We start from the raw sequence: 18,240 nt of genomic DNA, 5'->3' as shown, positions 1-18,240 counted from the left end.
AGTAAAAATTTGACACTAACTGTGCATGCAAGTTCGTAACAGTTGGTCAAGGTGATGAGCACTCGGAGAAAAGAACCCCACTTACGAACACTGAAGCAAGGTGGCTTGTTTTGCCTCCAGGTTGTGGTAGCCCCAACGCAACACAAAACACTGTTTGAAAATGGCAGCATTTTAGCATCACCTCAGCCATCTATGTTATGGGTGCCTTGTATTTGATATTACGGTTTTCTGTTCTAAATTTGAAATTCGCAAGGCAGGCATCACTTGCAGGTACTAGCTATTAGGCTGGCTGAGACATCTTGGAAAATGGCAGGCTAACATTTTGAGCCGGTAGTGTGGGTTACCACTCACCACAGAGCCCAGATTTAGTGTGAAATTTGGTGGCTGCACCAATACGGAATGCAAAATGGAGGTACATTCTATTTGAGGTAGCCGTTGGTTCCAGACCTGTGGGGTTGCTTTTGGCTCTTTTAGCCATACACAGACAAAAATTATCCCTACATTTTGTTGTCAAGCAAGTATCCATAGAAATCTCCCGAGTGTACGTCATAGGCCAGGTGTTTCATCTTGCTTTTAAACTCAAAGGAAATTATTTCTTTAACAAGCGCGGCTATGTGATAGTCAAATCTGTCGAGTGCACTTTTACGGTTTTAAGTGTCAGTGTGTTTTGATCTGAAGGAATGCTCTGCTCTTTAATTTCTTACGAACGACTCAAAGCTGAAAATGGTATTCTCACTGACAACCCAGGGAGGCATGGCCACAAGCTTGGAGACCTGCTGTGGAAGCCCTGCCTATGCTGCGCCTGAGCTAGTCACGGGGCAAGAGTACATTGGCTCCATGGTGAGGGAGAGCACACTGGCTTCACCTGCGGAGTTTCTGCTTCATGCGCAGCCATGGACAAATGAAATGCCAACACGAAAGTATGAACCACAACATCCAAATTGAAAAATACTGTTCGTTGAGGTCCAATGAGGGCGCGCTATTGGTATTTTTGGAAAGCCACATTTTCCAACTTTGCTTTTGTAACTACGCCACGCGTCATTTTTACTTGGATGAGAAGAAATCGCGCTATTTGTGTGTTTTGGTTCATATTTTGGTGTTGCGTTTCATTTTGTCCATGACTGCACACAGTCTTTATATGCAGCTGAATATCGAAGTCGAAGTCTCAGGGGACTGTAGCAGTTACATTGTTTCAGTTTCTCAGCCACACTAACATGCTTTGATCCATGCCTGATACTCGCTTCAGTTTCTCATGTGCGGGCATGTGCGTGTACCGTTCTATTTGGTGAGGGCGGAAAACAGCCTCGCACTGAGCTGACAATGTGCACAGGCAGTTCTTCCCCATCTTTGATGTGTGGTGCTTTCTTGCCTTCACAGCGCTTTCTAGGCATGGTGAAGGTGGGCTTGCCAATACATTCTATGATGAGATTGCTATGAAATGAGCCAGATTTGAAGCTAACGCCTTGCACTTCGAAGTACAAAAGCTCTTTGTCAATTTTGTCAAGCTAATCTCTCTAATGTAAAAGAGAAGGCAGTAAGAAGTTGGGATCTGTTAATCCCTACCCTAAAGCCATTGGGGTCCTGCATACTGAGTATGGTTTTTGCTGATTGTAATGGCTACAGAATCACGTCCCTTGTAACCAGGGTCCCTTATAACCAAAAATTCTAAATATACTGTGGAATTGGGAATCACGACTTTGCTATTCGGTATCACAGTGTATGTGGACAGGTTGACAAGAAAATGCTTATGGTGGCTTGAAGTCATTCATAGTAGTTCTCATGACTGCAGATTTTATTAGCTTCGTTCCCAACTTTTGTAGGTAAGCCACAGCACTTTGCAAGCCCTCCTGTTCTCACAGTACCATTGAAGTGCTCATAGACGTTTGTCAGCCTCAACTGCTGACACTTTCTGCCCTGCAAGATCCTCGTCATCAATCTCCTCTGGTTCATCTTCTAAGGAACCAATTACTTGCACAAGGATCACACGGTCCACATTTGCAGCTGCAAACTAAAAAAATTCTGGAAGCTTTGCGGTCTCTTGGATGCAGGCACAAGCTTCATTTTCAGGGCAGTTTTCCATAAGGTATTTCATGTAAGGCCCCTTTTCCATCTTAAATAGTGAAGAATTTACTCTAGGGACCCAAAAAAGTTGCCCTTAGTAAGATAGTGTCTCTTGTAACCATGTCTTTTCTATGCTATGTTACCAACATTGCAAACATAGGAAAACCAACCAAGCCATTTTCAAATGTCTTTTTAAGCAAGTATCTCTTGTAACATGGTTTTACTGTATTACCAAAATATAAAGCTTTGGGACACCAAACAATTGCATTGCTGTCAAATGCGGCCTATTTTGTCCTTGTATGTTGGGAATGTAATCAAAGCTAAAGAGTATGGCAAATACCTGCTAGTTTGCCCAAATCCACGTGTATTACACACTGCCGACATATACAGTCAGAAGTCTGTTACACTGACACGCGGTTCTGTTTGTTGTCCATAGGCACGAAGGCTCTCACAGCTGCTTCTATAAACGTTTCACCTTGCAGTATAACTTCCAAAATAGCAATTACATGCAAAGACAGCTGCAAAATCAAAGTGAATAGGAATAAAAGCTTGTCTGGAAGTATTTACAAATATGTCCAGTTTAATACCCTTTTACTGCAGTGGATCGCGCTACTCTGATACGAATATCAGTTTCACTGCAACAACAACAAAAAAACAACGCGACTACTTCGAGGCAGATCACTTCAGTTTACAAGGTTAGTGTGGGCACATAATAAGAAGGTAGCAGTCATTAACTGTTAGACAGAGAGATGATCTGGCATGGGCAACTTTTCATGTTGTCGCGCACATAGTATGACTGACACCCCAGCTCTCACACATACCTCCAAATATAGAGTTGAAGTTGGCTGAAGCTGTCACATTTAATTATCGTAAGCAACTAAGTAAGTAAAGGGGAAATCAGCATTGTAATAAGCAGTTTATTTTACCACAAAACATAAGGCGAAGGCAAAAACACAAGCCAAACATATTGTTGTAACTGATATTATAAGTGGGTTGGGCTGTATGCCACAGCAGCTTGGGCATGGCCATCTTGGGTGATAAGATATTGTGTGCCATTGCTTGCTTTTATTGAGGCGGTCCTTGGTGCTGCTGTGGCTTGGTGGGGGACCTTTTTGAATGCCTCCCCTTTCTTCTGTGAATGGAGACTTAGCAAACAACAAGAAATTGTGTGCCAACATCAAGGATTAAGTCACAATAAATTGCACATAAAGCTTGCTTACATGTTGTTTTGACAGATATATGGTTGCATAGTTTCTGTTCATGTGTTTTGTCTGATATGAGGTTGTCTAACAACTTTGGTTTCCTCGTACTTTTTTACTGCGTTAAAAAGCACATCACAAATAGAAGGGAGCGAGCCCCGTGGGCCACGACTCTACCAAACGCTTGTGCCGTGCTGCTTTAGTAGAGAAAACTTTGTTGAATCTCGATTTAATGAAGCCACTGGCAGCCATGCACAACTTCAGAGGTATTCTGGGTTGGTTCATTACATCTTGAAATTCCTAAAATTGGGTTTCACAAACTTTGGGTTCAACTGTACCCATACCAGAACACTGATCAGGCTACAAGGATTGTAATTTCTTTTTGTTGTTGTTGCTGCTGCTGCTGCTGCTCAAAGGAAGTGCCACAAATTATAGTTTACCAGAATATTAATAATAGCTGTTATAATTAAATAGTAATAGAAAATAATAGAAAAAATAGTAATATATAGTCATAGACAAATGAAATGCCAACATGAAAATATAAACCAGAACACACAAATAATGCGATTTCTTTCCATGCAAGTTCAATTGCTGCGTGTCTTTATTACAGTAACAAAGTTTGGAAATGCGTCTTCCCAAATATGCCATTAGTGGGCCGTCATTTTATCTCCACTATCCATATTCTTTGATTTTCGTGTTCTCATTTCATTTTTTCATGACTGTACATTGACTAATACTCAATCCTTACATATATTTCAGTTGGAAGTTGCCTTCAATCCATGCTAGAAGTCTAGTTATTTACGTTGGTTTTCTGCCATACGAAAATTTTCACAAAGCTTTTAGCTCGGCCTAATCTTTTTTTGTTCCAGTTATGAAAGCTTATTTAAAAACATTAAGTTCTGTTTTCATTTTAGCATTTGCATGTTGTTTGCTTCAGTTTAAAAATGTTCCTTCGCTTCGTGCATCATTTGACGACGTATTGATGAAGTATCATTCCTGACTAAATTTCTTATTCCGTCAAAAATAAAATAAGGGTAAATAGGAACAAACGATGCGCTTGCCTGTCCGTCTCCACACTAACTGGTGCTTCTATTTCTACCCGAGGTCGACATTTGGAGCATGGGGGTGCTGCTGTATGCCCTGCTGTGTGGCTGTCTTCCCTTCGAGGATGACAACCTTGTGGTTCTTTACCGTAAAATTCAGGTAAAATTCATTCATCCACATTTTTGTTTTCTTTTCAATGGGCTGTGGCATACCTTTAGTTGCAAAAACTTTAACTACAGTAATATGATGCCAGGAGAAGCTGCAATCGAAATTTTGATTTGCTTGTTTACTGGTCAGCCACATCTTTATCTCTTCTCTGCTATAAATCAGTTTTCGTGTAACCTACAGTTGTGGCATTACTTTGAGGCTTCTAACAATTTTGAGTGATGTTGTCAAATTGCGGAGCGAAACACAAGTGCATTAGCAGTTCACAGAGGTAAGGTTTATTGTTCCTGGCATGTTTCAGTGCTACTTCAATGCTTGTACCGCCTAAGAGAGTATGGAAGTGGCAAGTGATTGAACTTAACAAAGCATGGAAGGGGAATCAAGCTAAGCAAGTTATGCTTACCTTTGTTGATATTTTTTAATAGTCTTTTTTTACCCACAAGTTGTAGGTCGTAACAGAACTCGCATCTTGGGCCATATCATCTATACCGATGCTGTTTGGCACTGCACTTTTTGGCAAGAATAGGCAAAATTCAATACTTTTATTTGAAGATAAAGTATTTTTAAGCGGGATAAACCTTCAGCACTGCTGTTCGCCCACCCCTGCTTTTTTAACGAGCCTTGACATGTATTGCGGTAAAGTTTGGCTGCTGAAATATTGATGCCTTTCCAACCAGACTAGCTGCCCCTCTAGGGCCACGCATATAAACTGTTTTGTGGCGAGGAGAAACTGCTGTGCACCAGTCTAAGGGATGCCATGCTTATCGTGCTTTACGGTAGTGAGGCTTCAACGACAACACAGGCTCAGTTCTTTTTGTGATTGCTTTCAGACGGGAGAGTACGATTGTCCCGAGTGGCTTTCGGACGAAAGCGTGGAGCTGCTGTCTCAAATGATGGAGGTCAACCCTGAACGACGCATTGGGATCACACAGCTCGCCAGCCACCCCTGGTTGGTCAAGGACTACGACTGTGCTGTAAACTTCAGGAGCACCTACTTGGTGAGTCTATTAGCTGGTGGATTTGTTTTGTTCTCATAATCCTGTAATTTTTGTGCCTTCGTGCGCTATCTCAGCTACAGGCAGACAGCTGCGACAGAAGTCTGCGTTGTCAAAAGCATTGGTGTTTTAAGACTATGATGCAACAACACGAGTGTGCTGCATTAAAGTCTCTCCTTTGAAACATACAATTAACCTACAAGTGGCATGCAGAGCACCTAGTGATTTTGTTTCTTGGTTCTTTTTTTTTATTGTATTATGTGAATGCACCAACTAGCCAATCCATGCACTCTGTTCAGGTTCGCGGCCTTGGCTAGTAAATCGAGTGTTCAGGCTCATTGTTCATACCATTTAGGTACAACCAGGGCCAAAAGCCTGAAAGTAATGTTGGGTCTGGCATATATGCACTTCAAGAGAGTTTGTTTCTGGGCTAGTTGTTGCATATTAAGTTTATAGGAAACCAGCTGAACGTTGTGAAAAATGAACTAAGTATTGTTTAACAATAAGTGACAGGGACATCTCTGGAGTAGCGACTGAACGTTTATTACAAGGGCCAACAAATATACGTGAAGTGAATGCTTATCACATATGAAAATATAAAACCACTTGATGCCACAGCAACATCCCTTCAAGGCCGAAAAGGCTATCGCAGAAATTGGTCCTTGTCATGCCTGCTGAACTATGTCTTCACACATGTCTGCATCAGGTACACCCTTTGTTTTTCGCACAGCAGCACTGATGGGCTGCTCACGCATGTGTTGCCTTTTGCATCTGTCAAAACTGCCTCCATAATTTCCTTCGATAGCTTTTTTTTTTTTTTTTTTTTTTTTTCCTACGATAGCTATGTCAAACAGGTTTGCATTGCACCCACAGTCGGCAATGTGTACTCAAATTTTCTGCCATGGCCATCGTTTTCAAAAGTGCTGCGTGTTCTCTTGTACCATCGTTCACGCACCAGCCTGTGTGGCCCACATATTCTTTTCTACAGGGCCCCAGCAGTATGCTGTAAACAATGCCTTCAATGCACTCACAATATCTTGTCCAGTGATTCATCTTGCATATTCGTTCATCTGGGGCATTGTTTACTTGACAGCACATGGTGTATGCCTTCAAAGGGGCTGAGCACACCACCTTCACACCCAGTCTTGCTGCTATTTTCTTTATATTGTGTGGGGCAGCCCATGCACGTACAGAGCCACAGTGGCCTTTCTTTCCTCAGTTGTGTTCGTCGAGGCTTCGCCTTTGCCCTTGCATTTTAGTCGTTGCAGAATTGACTCGCACGCAGCTGTTATTAATTGGCTGGGATACCCAGCCTGCCTTAATCGGCCCAAATGCTTGTCGAAGCTCACGTGCATCCGGTGGTGACAAGATCTTTGAACGGCTGGCATGAAGGCCGTGAAACCCAGTCCTTTCTTTACATTTTTTGCATGGGCAGGTTCGTGTGGAAGAAATCCCTTACTTTTGTGGGTTTTGTATTGCCAACAGACATGTGCGGGTCTGAATTCAAGTCAAGTCAAGAAACCTAATGCTATTTTCATGTAGTAGTTCGTGCGTGAATAATACCGACCCGCAACTCTCCTGGAAAGTGCGCAGCACACCGCCCTTGCAGTCGTCAGACTGGTCTGAAAGGTTTGTACTGCAGAGGACTAAAAAGCCATCAGTGTACCCGAACACCACTAGGACCCTCCCATCTTCCAGGCTGTCTCGAACCTTCCTGCCGCATGCTGCCATAAAGACATCGCTTAGGTATGGCACCACACGGGAGCCAATACAGATGCCGCTCGACTGGATAAAATAATCTCCGTCATAGCACAGGATCGTTGATTCCAGGTACATTCCCAGTAGCTCCAAGAAGGGTTCAATGGAAATACTAGCCGTATTCTGTAATGCTACTGGGCCTTGTTTTTCTATCATTGTGCAAAGAATCGGCATGAGCTCTCCTTGCGGTATGGAAAAATACATGTCCTTCACATCAGTGGGAAACCCCGATACAAGGTCGGCACCCTTGTCGTTCAAAAAGGCAATTACCTCCTCAGAGTTCCGTATGCTGTATGGGTCTTCCAACCTGGGATTATGGGGCAGAAAGGCACATCCAATTTGTTGTTTTGCAGAAAAAAGTGCCATCAAGGAAGTCTGCTTCGTTCCTCGGATCTTCGTGCCCAGGTTCTTCAGGTTGGCTTTGCTAACTATCGAGAGCGCTGATGCCTGCACTTTTTTCACCCTGCGCTCAAGTTCTTGGCAATAACAGCGCTGCCTTTTTTTCCGTACGGGCCATAGTCGAAAACCACGATGCCACCCTCCTTGTCCGAGGGGCACAGTTTAAAGGAGCACTGACACGAAAATTTTGTTACACTTTTATTGCTTTTATCGATGCTTAATGGTCTGGCGAACCTGAGACAGCACTTCAAATACTTCAGGGCGCGATAGTTAATTACATTGAACGGCCTGAAAATCGTTTGTTTCAAATTCCCGCGCTTTCATCCCGAACAGCACATATGACAGAATCCCGGCCTGACCTCACCGCTTTGTGCGGACGTCACCGGCGCCCACTTGAGAGGGTGTTGCGCCCGCTCGCCGCTCGTGGGGTCGCGTGCGTGAAATGACGTCACGAGTTTTTGACGAGCGCTGTCACGTCACTTCTTTTGGCTTCACGGGGTGATGTCACGCTGATGTCCATTGGCCGAGTGCCGCTCCACGCGCTGCTCCGTCGGCGCGATAAATGAGATCCAATTGAACTTATGTTCTTCCCGTCGCAGGCCGCTCATATTTCAGCCAGGGTATTCTGTTGAGTGAAGGAAGCGAACTGTGCAATAATATTAACGCCGAAAAATGGTGTCAGTGCTCCTTTAAGCCCTTTTCTTCGTAGTTCACGTATGGTATGTCCGAACCCCCCTTCCAAGTGCTTTTGGATCTTCTCCCGCATCAGGTAGTCGATCCCTTCGCTTACAATGTGTGAGGCTCCCTCGCTCTTCGCTCTGCTTGCCACTTTCCGAATCAGCACTACTTTGTCGACATTATGTAGCCTCGGTTAAATAATCTTGTTTGACCATGTAAATTTAATTGTTAAAGTAGAGTAAATAAACCATGTTTTAGAGAATAATTATACACCTGACTGAGTAAAAGAATAAAGAGGTTTGTGTGCTACCTGTGCTGAAATTAATCACTTTTAACTGAAAAGGTTTTGTAATGGTCTAGAGTTTGTTTCATGTGCTACCTGTGCTGAAATTAATCATTTTTAACCAGGATCTTGCATTGTGTGCCAAATGTAATGCTCTGAGAGACTCAGTATTGTCATAAGCACTAGAATTAATGCTGTGATTTTACTGTGGTGCGGTAGCCATGCTGTCCACACTGAGTACAGAAGTCTTCAAGTCAAAAGATTCCTAGCCTTTATGGGCTTTTAGACTGGCAGTCCAAATTAATTTTTGCTGGATTTTTCTTTCTGTTAATGTCTGCTGAAAGAAGTTGTTCAGCGTGCTTTGTTGGAAGTGTGTTCACCCATACTAGACAGTATGCCTTAAACCAAATGGCGTGTGATTGATTTTTGTTTTCTAGTCATTGGCAAGGACGGCATTTGTCTTCAACCTCGAACAAAGCAGGCAGTTATGTGTGCTTCCCCATGTTTAGCAGGGGGGCGGTCTGCAACATGCCAGTGCCAGATTCTGTTCAGTCACTTCTTAATTTCGATTTTTCAAAGCTGTTACCAATTCAACGTTGAGAAAAATAGCACTCCCCTCTTTCCTTTTTTGTTTTCTAGATTTCGAGTTCGTAATAATTGAGCTGTTCGGGCCTACATGACTACTTCAGGTTTTCAACATTCAGCTCGGTCTTCATTCAGCACTTGGTCTGCATTCACCACTCGGTCTTCATTGAACATTCAGAAACTCCGCAAATAACGTAACTTTATTTGGCATAGGCATTTGACGCACTTAGTACATGCAAGGTTGCAGACTTAGAATACAATTTTATGCAGATGCAGGTAGTGAGAATCGCAACACAAAAAAGAGGAAACAACAAAAAAAACAGTTCAATCCATGTTGCATATGCCCTGTTTCTAGTTTGCTTTATGGATCGGAGGATTTAGAGGGAAAACTTGTTTATAACTTGTAGAGTGAAAGGTCATTAATTCCAACTTCAATAATTCGAATTTATGGATAACTCGAACTGTGTGATTTGGTCCGGCCAAGGCTCCATTCAAATCTATGTATAAAGAAGCCCGTTAGTTCAAACCCGAGAAGGTTCCGCCACAGATAATTCGCACTAAGCGCCCCCTTGCCAGTGCCTTGGCGCTTGGCACACGGCCAGTGATAGGGACCCAGTGCTTGTACACAAGGCTGCATAAAACGGAAAACGCAAAATAGGGTAAAACCAAGCTATATTCCACATGGCGGGTGTTTTGGCAGACGCGTTCATTGCAAACTACGTTGATGAGTACGCAGGGGTGAGTGTGGTGTGCTGACAGATGAGGGCATCATATCTGACGTCAGAAATGCCGAACCTGTTGCTGCCAGTGACGACAAAGAGGGCGAGAATGAAGCATAGGGCTGCTGTCCGCTCAGAAGCCATGGCCGGTTGGAATGCCCCCATCTCTTCCTCGTGTTCAAGAAAGAGGAGATGAGGCTACATTCGTTTGATAGAGCAGACAGCATGACTGTCAACTTTATGGGCAGGCTGCAATAACGGGCTTTTTCAAGCATCAACGTTTTGGCATGCCTTACTGCTTCCCAGCTGCCTTGTTTTGTTGTTATTGTTCACTTTCGTTATTTCGAACTTTCATTAATTCGAACTGAGAAGGCGTCCCCTTGTGGCTTGAATTAACGAGCTTTTACTGTAGTTGGCTGTCCAAATTTTAATCTGAGAGCTTCCCTGTTATGATGCCAAGCACATCACATCCTTGACCCTTTGCAGTCTGAACCTTTTACCCAAACTCCAGCCGTTCCGGTCCGCAGCTATTTTGCCAGTTTCTGGCGCCGCGAAGAAAACCATGAACTGGGCGAGAAAAACTCGCAGGATATTTATTTTCTCTTTTGCATTCTGCTTGCAACTCCTTTGCTGATATTTGAGCAGCGTGTGAAACCGCTCGATGCATTCTGCTGCGTTCAGCTCAGGGTTTTTACTGCAGGTTTTGCAGAACACGTAGTTTCCCTCATGCCTCCTTCCGTTTTTCTGTCGCTGCAAACAGCAAAGTCTTCGCTGCTTCAGCCTGGGAGCTTGCAGATGAAATGGCTCGTCCTATCTAGTCTTTACTCTCACTCCATACTTGCAGACGGGCCCCGATTTTTGCCTCGAGCCCTCAGATCACCCACCAGCTGTTGGATGGGGTTGTGGCGGTACTGCAGGCTTCCCTGCTCTTTTTCACCATGATTCTGCAGCTGTGTGTGCCTCTAAATAAAACTATGGACAATGAAAACTTCTAAATGCCAGAACAAAAGAAGCTTTTGCCACCATTTCATTGTCTTTTGACAAAATGCGTATCTCACAGAGTAATGATGCGCACGGGGCTGTCTCCACCGCCTTCACGGTCTTCATAACTCACTTCTGTTGAGTCACTGCCATTTCTGCCTGACGGAGGCGCGTAATTCTCTTCCTCACTGAAGTCATCATTGCTTTCGCTAAATGCACCCCTGTGGAATGCACGTGATGAGATTGAATGCATGCGGCCATGCTTCCCGGCGAACAGCGCACATGTGAAAATGCGCTATGATCCAGAAAGACCGTGCTGATAAACATTGTGCTGCACCCTAGTACCAAAAGAAGAAAATTTCAACAACGTTCACTTATCCCTCAAGAGATGGTGCATCATGTATACAAAGGATGCAGACGCGTTGTATTGAGTAAAATTGAACTCCCATGTCGGACGTAGCCCAACAACGCACTGCTACGGCCGTTTTGCGTCGTCGGACATGACCCGACAACGGACCTCAAAGGGTTAATGAATTAAAGTTCTGCTAGTGCCTTGGATCAAATTTCTGTCTGTTGCCAAATGAAAATACCCATGATCTCAGGAGACATCAGTTCCTCTGGATCGGTACCAGAGTTGCTGATGCACTGTTTGGCTCTGTTGATGACAGGGGCGCATGAGGCATGGAACTACAGTTCTGCATTGAAGAGAATTGGGACTACAATGTGCAACTTAATTTGTGGTTACATTAATAAAAAATGTTGCAAAGTTTGTTTCCAGTTTCTATGACTGCCAGTTGCGGCAAGTGAGGCTCTTGGTGGGAGCATGATTGTGTTTCACTGGTTGACACACGTCTGGTTGCCATGTGCTGTTTTGCTGCTGCTGCATTGTGGATTTGGTTGCCCAATCCAGATCGCCCAGTGGAATTACCCATAACACTCCAACTTGTAGCCGTAAAACCAAGGAAAAAATTCTGCGAAACTCAGAAGTTTAGCAGAGTTTCAAGATAACAGTGCTAATCATTTGAACGCACATGTCACACATTGCAAAAAATTGCTAGCTAATCTACTAGCCAGGCCATTAAACAACTATTTCGTAGTGATGCATAGTCTTAGAGCTCGTTATTTAGAAAGATTATCATAGCTGTCTGTGAATCTTGGAGCACACACACTGCATTTGGGTTGCATTGTGAACACTTTTTTTTTTATTCCTTAAATCCTAGTTGCTTTTTTCTATACACCCTCAAGAAGATAATTTGCTACTTGTGGGAGTAGCCGCTTCAATTTACTTGTTAGTGATATAGTTTTTCTACCTCTTGCAGGTGCGATTTAAAGTAATCTGGAGTACAACCTCGGCTCATTATTACAGACGAGTGGGCAAAAGCACACAGATGGCATAGACAGTCTATTGCAATCCGGTGGTCAATTGGGGATATTTAGAAATCTTCAAACTGAATGAAGCTTCAAATAAACTGAGCTTGCTTTAATATGATTCAAGTGTATTTCTGCTTGTGTTTGTTCTTGTTTACTTCAAAAGTAACAAAATTCAGTCCCAGTGGACTTATCTGTAAAAGACCTGGGTTACAACAAATTTTGGACATAGTTTAGTTTAGGGCATTGTTGGGTGCTAAAAAAATGTTTGCAGCACCAATTTTCGATGAGTGGTATTTCACAAGGGCGAGAGAACAAAATTCTACCTTGCAATTTTGCACGCACTTCGGCACGCCTGCATACCGGAAAGAATAAATGAGAGGAACAGTAGACGTCAACTCCAGTTGATTTCTAGCTAGTTGATGTTTAGCATTCCTCCCGTGTATTTATTTCCCATGTCCAGTCTTTCTGCGCTAATACAATGTCCTCAGTATCAAGTTAACCAACTAGCCTCCAACCAACTTCTCTCCTTTATTCGCTGCGAATGAAGGTAGCGGGAAAGGGACAAAAGCCATAGTTAAATTGGGATTATGCCAGGCCATTGAGGCAATGCAACAGTACTTTTTACAGCTGCTAGCTAGTAGGAAGGCATCAAGGAACTATACCATTGATTCGGTTCTTTTTCCAGTTTGTGAAGTGATCTTAAAATTTTTTGTTTTTGACAGAGGACTTTTTTTTTTTGTAGTAATTTCTTGTAACAAGCTTTGACTGCAGTAGAGCAGATAAAGACACGAGCAACAGGGAGTAAGGGCATTCACATCTCAATTGGTACGTTCTTCGCTCACTGCCGTAAAGGCTTGCAAATCATCAGAAATATGATTCCTTATTGTTATTTTCCGTTCATGCCTGCTAGCTGTAACTGTTGACCTTTGTTTTTTAAGCTCTTAATGGAAAAATACATTAGAAGTAGAGTTTAGGAACATAAAGGGTGGAACTAAAATAGCTGGTAAGGAAAAAGTGTTCATATTTTAGCTCCGTTGTATTTTTCCCGAAAAGTTCATTATTTGGCTCGACATTTGGTTGGGACAGCACAACCTTGCATTCAGTGCTGCTTAGTTTCCAAAGCCCAGGCATAAGCAAGGAGCTAGTACGGTACAGCTGCTTGCACTTTTATATTTGTGTGGCCAACTGACGTGTGTTCAAGTTAAGCATGCAGCTGCTGCATTCATTTCAAATAAAAATTCCAACTTCGTTGCTTGTGCACATTTGCTCTTACAGTGTATGTTTGTTTTTTGTTGTTGTTTTTCAGTTAAATATTTTGGACGAAGATGCCGTCACAGAGCTGGCCGTCAGCTGCGGTCGCTCCAAAAGCTGCGTCACTGCAGAGCTTCATCAGGTTTGTCACCTTCTTCCCAACTTTAAGAAATTTGCCAACAAAAAACGTTTTTCCATGGGGCAATGCTGTCCATGCTTTGTCATTGTTGAAGGATATGCATATTGGTCACGTGTTAGCTATATTCAGGGGTGAGACAGCTGCGCATATTGCGCAGATTTGATACAAATTTGTTTTCCTGCGCCAGGCTGCTCCAAACGCTTGAAAATTGCAAAAATTGCGCCAAACTGCTCCAAAGCAGTCCGAGAGCCAAGGATTTTAACTCTCCCGTCAGTTTCAGTGGGGGAAAATGCTTACTGACGGCATTATTTTCCAGCACCCCCAATGTGATGGTGGTTTTAAAGGTTCAATTGATTGATCATTTAACAAAAAACCAGCATAAAATTGTCCCCGAGATAGTTTTTTCGAAAGTCACAATGTCGGGTTGCACATGTTATATTCTGTGCGGTTTTACAGTTTTTCCGTCGAAAACCATTGCAAAGTCCTTTAGAAAAAATACTTATGTGTACTGAGGCGTCGAACTACTTGTGCAAGTTGAAAAAAACGGCAATTTTTGGAGCGCCATATTAGCCGTATCTCCGGAACGGCTGGGCGCTGCGCCGCCATCTTGGTGTGGTGAAGATGTTAAAATGTGGCCGCCGGGCGAAGCACTTGCTTGTGGTTCAGGCAGAGTGCTCTTCGCCGATTTCTACCTTGGTTTTAGTTATGGGGGGTAACTGGGTTTATTATTTATTCGTTTGATCTGTTGCGGGTACGTGGCGGGACTCGAAAGACGAAAGTTCATAAACAACAACCCGCGAATTCGCCGTGTTTCAGCTTCGAGTGTGAGGCCAGCGCGGGCTTGAAGTGAAATTTCGGACTCATTGAGGTGTTATAAAACGCTGAGTTATTGCCGCCTTTCACAGCGAGTTTGCGAGCGGCGGGAATGGGACGATCGACGCTGCAGAACAAGCGGCGTAGGCTACATCGGCGCAAAATGTTCAAGCAGTTTCCGGTAGCGGGACGGGCTATTATGTCACGCTAGTAATACTGGTTCATTTATCTGAAGTGAAATTTATTGCCAGGAGGGAGGTAGCTAAACATACCAGCGTTACTCAAATTAGTATCGTAGTGAATGAGCGCCTTGAGGATTGAAATGGGAGGGCTGGTGGGATGTGACAACTGTCACCTCGCTTTGTGCAACGTTTGCTGTGGCTGTACATTTGTGCGTAAAGCCGAGTCTGCGACGACAATAATAATAAGTTTGGCATTCACATGGTAATAAAAATGCCTTATGATTGCTTAGTTCTTAAATTCGACATTTTCAACTACCCAATTCGTTATCTATGCATAGAGCCTAAGTATTTAAAAATAGTTTGTAAGAAGGTAGTGCAGTTATTATCTTGTGATACTCTGGTAGAAAAACTTTATTGAATGTCTATTTCTGTGTTATGTACATTCAAAACCGACTGAAAAGTGCATTTCTTTCCCTCGAGTTTCCAAAAATTTGATGTTGAGGCAACTAAGGTGACATAATAAATGTCGTTCTTCTGCTCCAATTCAAGGTTCTTCTGCTCCAAAATCAAGATTTCGCTGCTCCAAAAACTGCTCCCAAATCTGATTCAGCCGTCTCACCCCTGTATATGCAAACTGGCTAGCTCCTTGCCAGGGCTATGTGTACAAATTGGCTTCCTGTGCATTGTTATCGCAACTTCTTGTTATTGTACGAAAGGGAAAGAATGATTCATTTTTCCACGAAGGAACATGTAGAGTTAGCTTCCTCGCGCTTTATAATTACTGTTTCTATACCAGCAACAAAACTATCTTCTCGTCTAAAATTTTTGAAAGATATGAAGTGGTTTCTAATATAGAGGTTTCATAATTATGCTGCAGTAAATGTTTAAGCTAATTCCCAGCTTGCAGTGAGGGCTAATTGTACTGGTATTTTTAAACGCTGAATGGCCTGGTAAAAGAAAAAGGGTGTAAGAAGAAAAATGGGAGAGAAGCTTTTGATTAAGTATTTCTAAAATTTGACTCTCTTTTCTTTGATTGCTTTGAAACCTTCACTTTTGTGTTTGCATTGTGGGCACAGAGGCATACCTAATGACTTTGCAAAATGAATAGAAGGGCCTATTTGCAGGTTCTATAATATTGAGAAATAGAATGCCTGATTTGCTGTTAAATCTTCTACACGCTGCAATTAATATTGTTCAGTTTGTAGCGACAGCAAGGTTCTTGATGCATTTTTGAATGGGTGCTTTTTTCTGCGTTCCTTATCGTACAGTGGAAGTACGACTACGTGACGGCCACGTACCTGCTGCTTGCTCTGAAGAAAAGGCAGGGCAAGGTCATGCGGCTCACATTCCCCGATTTCTACCCCAGGGAAAAGGTACACTGTCCTAGTAATCAGATTTTGCTTCTACAAAGAAACCTGCCTCTTGTGACTATGCTCGGCAGGCATCTGCAGCCTTCATTATTTGTCCACTAGAGTACCCTTCAGCAATCGAAAGTACGCACGCACACACACACAAAAAAGTTTTAACTCCTATCCTCTCAAAGTGCCTTTACACCCGTAATCTTAAGCTGCAAAGTTGGATTAAAGCACAACACATTTTCCACTTCTTCCGCCTTAAGGATTTGGATGGTGCATAATTGCTTTTGGCGTAATGGATCAGGCCGAGACGAGGTATAGAAACAGCCTTCTGGTGAATTGCTTGTTCAGTTCCCTTTGGGGGACTGGATGACGACATTACCGTTCCCCGTGGCATACCGCATATGTTGTGTTCGGCTTTTGTCCACATGTTATCAGTAGTCGGCGAAGCGAATTGTCATGCACAAGTAGCTGACCCGTACCAACCTTCCTCCGGTGCAGCTGTCGTGCTCTCGAAGGCTGGCCTTGGAAGAGCCTGCCGAGATAATGTCTCCCAAATCACCACTGCGCCTATCCCTGGAGAACGGGCTGGACAACAGCCAGCTGCTAACCCTAGGCAGCCCGCCACCTGCCAAGGAAACTTCCAGTGCTGCGAGCTCTGTCAATTCCATGCCCTCAACCAAGACAGACAAGCCTAGTCGCGCAGCCACACCCATGGATTCAGACAGCGACAAGGAGAACTTTGTCCAGCCACGTGTCCCAACCCCCAAGCGTAGGACCTACAAGGTCATCACTGAAGCAGCAGGTAAATTCTCTCTCTCTCTCTCTCCCCTCCAGAGCAGAATGGCCACAAAACTCGCCCTCGCTCTTTTTTTTTTTTTTTTTTTTTCTTTCCTTTGCCACTGGCTCCGTGGGTTCAAGGGTTGGAGAAGCGGTAGCTTTATCCGCGTGTCTTTTTTATCGCTTTCTTCCTTCCTCCATGGCGTGAATTCGCTTCGCACTGTGGTTTTCTTTTCTTTCCCTCGGGCCACGTGGATTGTCCAGCCGCAACCCACCAAGACTGCCATGTTTGCTACCCAGAATCGCCAGCAGTAGTGGCCACCCCGAAAGTTGTTCGTCTTAATTGGAGTACGTGCAAGGCTGTTCGTCTTAAGCGATTTTTTTTTTTAAGTTAAATAATTGACATATCTCAAAAAGAAGCAAACTAGGCCATTAGGAACATTTATATGGGTTTATGACACTGCGTATCGGTACACGATGCTTTTTAAGCCCGTAGGTCATGAATTGGCTAGTGCCATAAAAGTATGATCAGCTGAGTCCCCCTTAAGTGAGTTCATCTTAACGGGAGTTCACTGTACAGCAGGCTCTCGATAAAGGGAACTTCAAGGTACCGAAAAAATTAGTTCCATTTAACGGGAGTTCCGTTTACCGGGATAGATGCGCAGAAGTGCAAATTTATGTTCATACACTCTTAATACCATCTCGTGTAACTCTAAGCACTAGAAGGTGAATGGAGCTGATAGTATTTTAGAAAGCAAGACAATACAAGAGGTTTAGGCACAGCATTCACAAAGTTTATTTGGTCTCAATTAGTCACTGTGCACGAAAAAAACGCATCAATCTTTGTTTGAGTCCTTGCAACTGCATCTTCAGGATCATTTTTTTCATGGCACTTAAGCTTTGGACAAGCGTTTCAGATCCTGGTTCCTCCTGAAAAAAATTTCTTAGATACTGTCCAGCTGACTGTGCTTCTTTAAGTGTGATATGTTCTACGGTAGCCATCGCTTCAGATTCATCTTCCGGCTCATCCTCCTTGTCCTCCTCCTCTGCATCACACACCTTTGCAGCAATGCTCTCCGCTGTGCTCTCAGGGCAAGTGAACATCCCGGCTGACGAGCACATAATACTCATCACAGCCCGGTGGGATTTCCTGTAAAGCGCACTGCTGTATTACCTCATGCCTATCAATGGCATCTTCACTGTCACATTCAAGCAAATCCTGCAAGTTGGATGTCTGGTCACTTCAGAAAAAAAAATCCTGCATGCCTGAATCAATTTGCTAGAGTGTTAGCAGTCTGCTGCCTCCATGCATCGGCACTAAGGTAAATGGTGCAAAGAATGTCCATTCTGTACTCCTTATTCTGGCTCATGCACACCAGCATCCTCTGCAGGAGACCCTTGCGGAAGCGGGCTTTTTGAGCTTGTATAACTCCCTAATCCATGGGCTGCTGCTAACGAGACTAACTACTACTAACAAGACGA

General features: G+C 43.5%; 1 protein-coding gene across 1 annotated transcript in view; it reads left to right on the top strand.

Annotated features, from left to right (window-relative positions):
• The window catches only part of LOC144145564 (maternal embryonic leucine zipper kinase-like), a 139,720-nt gene that overhangs the window by 10,064 nt on the left and 111,416 nt on the right, over window positions 1-18,240 (top strand). The window contains exons 6-11 of the mRNA XM_077677213.1: window positions 748-840; window positions 4,365-4,463; window positions 5,300-5,467; window positions 13,545-13,631; window positions 15,892-15,996; window positions 16,480-16,783. Coding sequence (XP_077533339.1) covers window positions 748-840; window positions 4,365-4,463; window positions 5,300-5,467; window positions 13,545-13,631; window positions 15,892-15,996; window positions 16,480-16,783 — 856 coding nt within the window. The remainder of the gene's footprint in view (window positions 1-747; window positions 841-4,364; window positions 4,464-5,299; window positions 5,468-13,544; window positions 13,632-15,891; window positions 15,997-16,479; window positions 16,784-18,240) is intronic.

Source organism: Haemaphysalis longicornis, unplaced genomic scaffold (genome assembly GCF_048455015.1).
Source record: "Haemaphysalis longicornis isolate Haplotype H1 unplaced genomic scaffold, Haemaphysalis longicornis Haplotype H1 scaffold_1, whole genome shotgun sequence".
Classification (NCBI taxonomy): Eukaryota; Metazoa; Arthropoda; class Arachnida; order Ixodida; family Ixodidae; genus Haemaphysalis; species Haemaphysalis longicornis.
This window is presented reverse-complemented; position numbering and strand designations above follow the sequence as displayed.